Below are 7,377 nucleotides of genomic sequence, written 5' to 3'. Positions count from 1 at the left end.
CACACCCACTGCCGTGGAGTCCATTCTGACCCACAGCGCCCCTAGAGGACAGAGTGGAACTGCCCCACAGGGTCTCCAAGGCTGTCAGTCTTCATAGAAGCCAAGTCCAAACCACACCCACTGCCAAGGAGTGGATTCCTCACAGTGCCCCTAGAGGACAGTGGGGAACTGCCCCACAGGGTTTCCTAGGCTGTCAGTCTTCAGGGAAGCTGACTGCCTCATCTTTCTCCGTCGCAGCTGGAGGGATGAAACTTAGGATCTTTCAGTTAGCCGCTGAGCGCTCAACCATATGCCCCAGGGCTCCTTAAGAATCAGTCCAGGGTGGTTGAAATTGTCTCCTTGATGGGAGGATTGGCCAGTAGAGGACGGGTCTCTCCCAGAGCCGTGTGCTCAGACCCCCCTTTCTGGTCTCTGGGATGCTGGGTGTTGGTGGCCACACTGCACAGGCACAGGATGGGAGATGTCTGCCCCTTGCTTTGCTGGTCCATCCTTCAGACCCTCTTCCACAGCTGCTTTGTCCTTGTTGCCCACAAGGGGCTGACCTTGGCCTGGCTGCCCAGATCAGGTGAGAGAGGTGGACAGACATCTTCAGCTGCTCCGTCTCTGTTAGTGCCAGCTGCTTTCTTCTTCTGTCTCCAGTCCCAGTAAATAGCAAATGTGTGGGCACAGAAGGACAGGACTCGGACAGGTTTGCAGCTTTGACCAGAGGGGTGCTTCTTTTTCACTGTGAGTGTTGCCCTCTCTCAACCCGGGTGCCCCACGGTCTCTGCCATCTGAACTTGTGGTTGTGTTTCTTGAGTCCATACCGCTTTCCAGACTTGGCCTGTCGCATCCAGTGCCTGTTCGTGTTGCTGGGCGGGAGCAAATCTTTCAGTTCGGCACGCATGTTCAAGCCCCTGCTGTGGGATGAGGGTGCCCAGTGACAAGCAGGACCCCCCCTCTCTGCAAGGGACTCTCTGGCGGGGACAGATAAGATCTGTGCCTGTCAACTGGGGAACCAATGATGAGCTGAGGTCATGCAGGGCACTGGGTGGGGTGGAGAAGTTAGGAAACAGTTCCCAGAGCACACGACCGGGGCAGCCCCAGGAGGGTGAGTCCGGAGGATAGGGTCGGGAGAGTCAGGCCAGTTAGGACAGGAACAGGAGAGTAGGTGGGAGAGATCCTGCAGGTCCCGGCTGTGCCTGTGTGAGGAGGGGAATGGAGGAGGAGGAGGGGAGGCAGAGGTGGGATGCTGAGTATGTCACTGGCTCTGTGGAGTTCTGGGGTGGAAGCCGGGTGCTGTCTGCATCCAGCCTCCGGTGTGGCTGTGCTGTTGGGGGTGTGCCGTCCGCGTCACAGCCCACGGTCCAGCCTCCGATGCAGGTGTGCTGTCGGCATCACGCCCCATGGTCCAGCCTCCGGTGCAGGTGTGCTGTGCGCGGTCCTGCCTCTGGTGTGGGCATGCTGTCCGCGTCACGGCCCCCCCGTCCAGCCTCCAGTGCAGGTGTGCTGGGTGCAGGTGTGCTGGGTGCAGATGTGCTGTCCACATCAGGTTCCCCGGTCCAGCCTCCGGTGCAGGTGTGCTGGGTGCAGGTGTGCTGGGTGCAGATGTGCTGTCCACATCACGCTCACGCTCCCCGGTCCAGCCTCCGGTGCAGGTGTGCTGCCCGCAGGTGTGCAGGTGAAAGGCTGCCTGAAGCCTCTGGTGCAGAATGTTCCACCCTGATCGTTGGCCTTTCTCTAGTCATGTATTATTGTAACTATTTGTTCAAAGCTCCTGTCTGTTTCTACTAAAACAGAAAGGCGGTTTTTTATTTTCTAAAATTAGACAGTGGGGGAGGAGTCCTAGAGGCTGCCATGACTGATGTCCACCCAGGAACATGAGTGGGTAGTCTCCAGTGCATTTGCTAAATGTAAGAAAAGTTCAAGTATAAACATTCTAAAGCAAAAAGTCCCACCACCATCAAAAGAAGGAACCCCGGCAGGGCTGTCAGTGTGGCACTGAGATCTAGCCCTGGGAGACCTGGGTCACGTGTCTGCAGAATCCACAGTAACACGTGTGCTGCCTGAAGCCTGCTCGCTCCTTCCAAGCCTTGAGATCACACTGACAGATACACAGAGACCCTACTTGTCCCACACTTGTCTCTGCTGGTCACTGCCCAGGGTGAGTCAGGGCCTACTGGCCACAGGTTCACTGACCTCAGAGACCTGGGTTCCCAGTCCTGCCACTTCTGAGTGGACACTCTGTCCCTGCATGTGCCCATTCCCTGTCGTTTGAGGCGTTGCTCAGTCTGTGCACACTTTGCTGCTGTTTGGGTGTGGACTCCTTCACTGTCGACTGCTGTTCAAAGCCTTGTCTTCATTCATGTGGAGATTGAGGTTCCAGGGTGGGCTTTGTACTGAGTCTGGTGAACAATCCACGTAACCTGGCTGCCCTCAAGTGGCGGTAGAGCCCTGGTGGCACTGTGGTTAAGCACTTGGCTGCTAGCCAGAAGGTCGGTGGTTTGGACCTACGAGCTGCTCTGCAGCAAAAAGGTGTGGCCTTTGGAATTCCAGCCTTGGAAACCCTATGGGGAAGCATTCTGTCCCACAGCATTGCTGTGAGTCGGAAGAGAGTCAACAGCAGTGGTCTTAGCACAAGTCCCGGCCCCTGAAGCTTGCAGAGCAGGGTGCGGTGGGATGGGAGTTCCACGCAGGCACTTGGTAGGTGCAGCTGGGGTCACTGTGTACCCCCGGGCCTCTCTGGGCTGCTCCTCTCTGTTGTGACACACTTGTGAGCAGAGGGGCTGAGTGCCTGCTGTGGGCTGGCTGGCTGCAGGAGCTCCAACAAGGCCATACAGGAGACTCCTGGAGCCCGCAGACGGTGGGCAGATAGACAGAGGCTCACGGTGCAGGTCTACCTCTTGTGCAGGGCTGACAGATCCTGGTGAGGGTGTGAACAGGGACCCAGGATGGGCACACCCTGGCTGCAGTCGGAAGCAGAGTGTTCCAAGCCTGAGCCCTGTGAGAGCAGCTGCTCTGGGCTTAGGGGCCCTGGAATGGGACTGGGACTAGATACACCAACAGGCATGGTCCACTGCTGCTGCCTCCAGATCAAAGCCGTGACCCTGATGGCTGGGCACAGGGAGAGGGGCCTCCCCCCATGAGCTTCCCTGGGTCAGTGTGACACGGGGAGGGCACTTGGCGTGCTGCGTCGTCCCAGTGCTAGCACGGATGCTTGTTCTGTCCTCCTCCAGAATTGCCAGCTGCACTCAAGGGGTTGGGGCTGCACACCTTAGAGTTTGCCTAATGAGCCTTTTGTGTTTCTAGGTGCCGGCAAAACCCCGACCCTGGGCAGCGGCTTCCATGTGAATCTGGGCAAGGAGTCGAGAGCACAGACCCTGCAGAATGGTACTTCCTCTGAGATGCTGCTGACCATGGGTGGTTTCTAGGAGCTGGGGTTGGTGATGGGAATGACGGATGAACACCACCCTTTCCTGAGCCCAGCCCTACCTCTGCGCACCTGCCCTCTTTGGTGGACTGCCTCATTGCCTGGTCAAATCCTTGTCACTCTCCAAGCCTCAGCGCAGGCCATTCTTCTGTGAGGACATGTTCCTGGAGTCCCCTTCCTCAGGTCATCAGGTCCCCTCCTGTGTGCCCCTCAAAGACTGTCCACCAGGCTTCTCAGAATGAGGTCTTTGTACTCAGAGACCTCACCTGTTTGTTACTGGTCTGTACAGAAAACTCATTTTTAGCATTTTGACGATGTAGTGACATTATTATTGTATTTTATGAAAGTAGTGGTCTGCAATCAGTTGGAGAACTGTCTTTCCAAATCCTTTGCCCATTTTTTTGTCTTTACTTATACTTGTTTATTTTTTATTGTGATTTGGGCGGAAGTTTACACAGCACATTGGTTTTTCATTCAACAGTTCATACACGTTTTGTGACATTGACTGTCACCTCCACAGTGTAACAGCACTGTTCCCACTTCCTCCCTGTGTTCACCGTTTCCTGCTGTCCTTCCAGCCGTCCCTTTCCTGCTGCCTTCGCATTATACCTGGGCAAATGCCACCATTTTGGTCTCTTACAGTTGATTGTTCTAAGGAGGAGGTACCTCCCTGGTGTTACTGTTCACCTTATAGGCCTGTCTGTTGTTTGGCTGAAAGGTGAGACTCGGGGGTGAGTTTGGTTCCAGTCCTTTGCCCATTTTTAAATTGTGTTATTTGTTGTTGTCTTGAGTTGTGAAAGTTTTCAGTATATTTGAAATGCAAGACCCTTACGAGATACGTGATTTGCACAGGTTCTCTCCTGTTCTGTGCTTTGTCTTTTTTCTTTCCTGATGGTGTCTTTTGAAGCACAGAAGCTTAAATTTTGATAAAGTCTAGTTTATCTATTTTTTTTGTTGTTGCTTATATGTTTGTTGTCGAATCTAAAACTGTTGCTGAATCCAAGGTCATAAAGATTTACACTTTTTTTTGAGCATTTTATAATTTTAGCTCTTACATTTAGGTCTTTGATCCACCTGAAGTTTGTTTTCCTATGTGGTGTGAGGTAGGGGTCTAATTTCATTCTTTTGCATGTAGCTATCCAGTTGTCCTAGCACAATTTGTTTAAAAGACTATTCTTTCCTCATTTAATTGTCTTGTCACTCCCTTTTGTAAATGATTGACCATAATGTGAAACTGTATTTCCAGATTCCCAGTTCTAGTGCAGTCATCTGTATGTCTGTCCTTAGGCCAGTACTATCCTATGTTGATCATTGAAGGTTTTGTAACCAAGAAGTATGAGTTTTCTAACATTGTTCTTCAAGATCATTTTAAGAATTCTGAGTCCCTTGAATTTCCACATGAATTTTTGGATCTGCTGGTCAAGTTTGGCAAACAAGTCAGTTGGGAATTTGGTGGGAATTGCATCAAATCGGTAGATCAATTTGAGAATATTGCCATCGTAACAGTGCTGAGTTTTCAGACCCATGAACATGGAATGTTTTTCCATTTGTTTAGGCCTTCTTTGATTTCTTTTAACAACGTTTTGTAGTTTTCAGAGTATAACTCCTGAATAAGGATTTTATTCCTTTTGACACCCGTGGGGACTCACAGGACTGAAGGTATAGTCACTCTCATGACTAACAGTTTTCTTCTTGATTTCCTTCTCTAGTAGATAGAGATACAGTTGACTTGTTTATACTGATCCCAAATCCTGCAACCTTGCTCAGCTGACTTAAGACTCACAATAATTTTTGAGTGGATTCCTTAGGATTTTCTATAGGTATGATCCTATCATCTGCAAATAGAAATAGTTAACATTTCATCTCCCACCTGGCATTCCCAAGACCATGCCTAAGTTTAGTGACTCACTCGGCGGCCTCACGGCACTGAGAGTATTGTCACTGTAGCTGATTCAGTGAAAGGACACATTGCAAGAGCCGCAGAGGGAGGAGGAGTGTGCAGCAGATTCCAGAGGGGCCAGGCATACACTTGCAGGGGTCCCCTCCCAGGGGAGTCACGCAGGACGTACTCCCTTTCCCCAGCAACAAGTTGTGACAGCTCCTGTGAAATGTTGGCAACCAGGGAAGCTCATCGGAGACTCATTGCTTGGAGTTTCGATGGGGGGCTGAGTAGGCAGCCTCTACTATTGTTGTTGTTGTTAGGGCCCGTCAAGGCGGTTCCGACTCACAGTGACCCTGTGTACAACAGAACGAAACACAACGTCTGCTCACACGTACCAAATCCCAGATTCTCAGAAGGAAGGCAGGTGTTCACATAAACCATGCTGTTTGTGCAGTTTACACACAGCGTGCCACTCTTAGAGCTCTGGTGAAGAATGGTGGAAACCTTCCCGAAATCCAAGTTCCCAGGTGCAGCCAAAGGTCAACTGTGTAAGCAGGTCTTTCTGAGGACCGCAGTCAGGCATGCCGGGTAACTCATTTCCACACACCTTGTCATTTCTGCTCTGTGTCATTGCCCTGGCTAGAACCTCTCCAGTCCAGTGATGAGTGGAAGTGCTAGGGGTGGTCATCCTTACGTTACTACTCACCATAGGGAAGAAGTCCAGCCTTCCCCGTTAAGTGTGATGCCAGCTGTCACGTTGAGGCTGCTGCCTTCCGTCCCTGGTTTCCTGAGTGTTTTTATCAGGTTCAGTTTTGTTCGATACCTTTTGTGCATCTATTAAGATGATCATGTGACTTATTCTGTTAATATAACATAGTATATTAATTGAGTGAAACCAGTTAATTTTGGTCATGGTGTGTAATCCTGTTTATGCATCATGAGATTTACCTTGGTAGAATATTGTTACACATTTTTTTTTATGTCTGTTTTCATAAGGAGCTCTGATAGCACATTGCCTAAGGCATTTGACTACTAACCAGAAGGTTGGCAGTTTAAATCCACCAGCTGCTCTGTGGAAGGAAGATGGGGCAATCATCTTCCATAAAGATTTACCGCCTTGGAAACCCAGTGGGTGTTGCTGTGAGTTGGAATCAACTTGATGGCAGTAGCTTTGGTTTTGGTTGATATTCATGAGAGATAATGGTTTATCATGTCCTTTTTTATAGTGTTTATGTCTGGTGTAATATCAGGTAATACTGGTTTCCTAGAATGATTTAGGAATTATTCCCTGTTCTCTTTTCTGGGAGGAATTTGTGAAGAATATGGACACTTAGTAGGGTACACCAATGTAGTCATCTCGGTCTAGACTTTTCTTTATGGGTAGTGTTTCCTTACTAATCCAGGCTCTGTTATAGGTCTACTCAGATTTTCTGCTTTGCACCTCTGTCTGTTAAGGAATTGGTCCGTTTCAACTAGGTTACCTCGTTTGGTGTCTACAGTTGTTCAGACTATTCCCTTGTAGTCTTTTCTATTTTTGTAAGGTCTCTAGTAACACCCTGCCTTTCATTTCCGGTGTTAGTACCACGAGTCTTCTGTTTTTTTTTCTTGGTCTGTCTAGATAAAGTTTGGTTGATTTCGTTGGTTTTTCAAAGAAACCACTTGTTTTCTGTCTCAGTGATTTCCTCTGTGGTTTTTCTGTTCCCTGTGTTGTTTATCTCAGTTCTAATCTTTATCATTTCCTTTCTTCTGCTAGGGAATTCTGGTGGTGCAGTGGTTAAAGCATTTGGCTGTTAACCAAGAGGTTGGCAGTTTGAACCTACCAGTGGTTCCACAGGACAAAGATGAGGCCATCGGTTTCTGTGAAGACTGACAGCCTTGGAGACCCTGTGTGCAGTTCCACTCTGTCCTCTAGGGACGCTGTGGGTCAGAATGGACTCCACGGCAGTGGGTGTGGCTTGGGCTTTGCTTCTGTGAAGAGTGATAGCCTTGGAGACCTTGTGGGCAGTTCCACTCTGTCCTCTAGGGGCGCTGTGGGTCAGAATGGACTCCACGGCAGTGGGTGTGGTTTGGGCTTTGCTTCTGTGAA

At 50.0% G+C, this 7,377-nt stretch overlaps 1 protein-coding gene across 1 annotated transcript in view; it reads left to right on the top strand.

Annotated features, from left to right (window-relative positions):
- Window positions 1-7,377, top strand: part of BRF1 (BRF1 RNA polymerase III transcription initiation factor subunit) — a 91,575-nt gene that overhangs the window by 8,753 nt on the left and 75,445 nt on the right. Inside the window, exon 2 of the mRNA XM_007944594.1 lies at window positions 3,289-3,369. Coding sequence (XP_007942785.1) covers window positions 3,289-3,369 — 81 coding nt within the window. The remainder of the gene's footprint in view (window positions 1-3,288; window positions 3,370-7,377) is intronic.

This window comes from Orycteropus afer, unplaced genomic scaffold (assembly GCF_000298275.1).
Source record: "Orycteropus afer afer isolate SDZICR_OR568_19922 unplaced genomic scaffold, OryAfe1.0 scaffold00128, whole genome shotgun sequence".
In the NCBI taxonomy this organism is placed as follows: domain Eukaryota; kingdom Metazoa; phylum Chordata; class Mammalia; order Tubulidentata; family Orycteropodidae; genus Orycteropus; species Orycteropus afer.
Note: the sequence above shows the minus strand (reverse complement) of the source record. Positions and strands in the feature narration are given on the sequence as shown.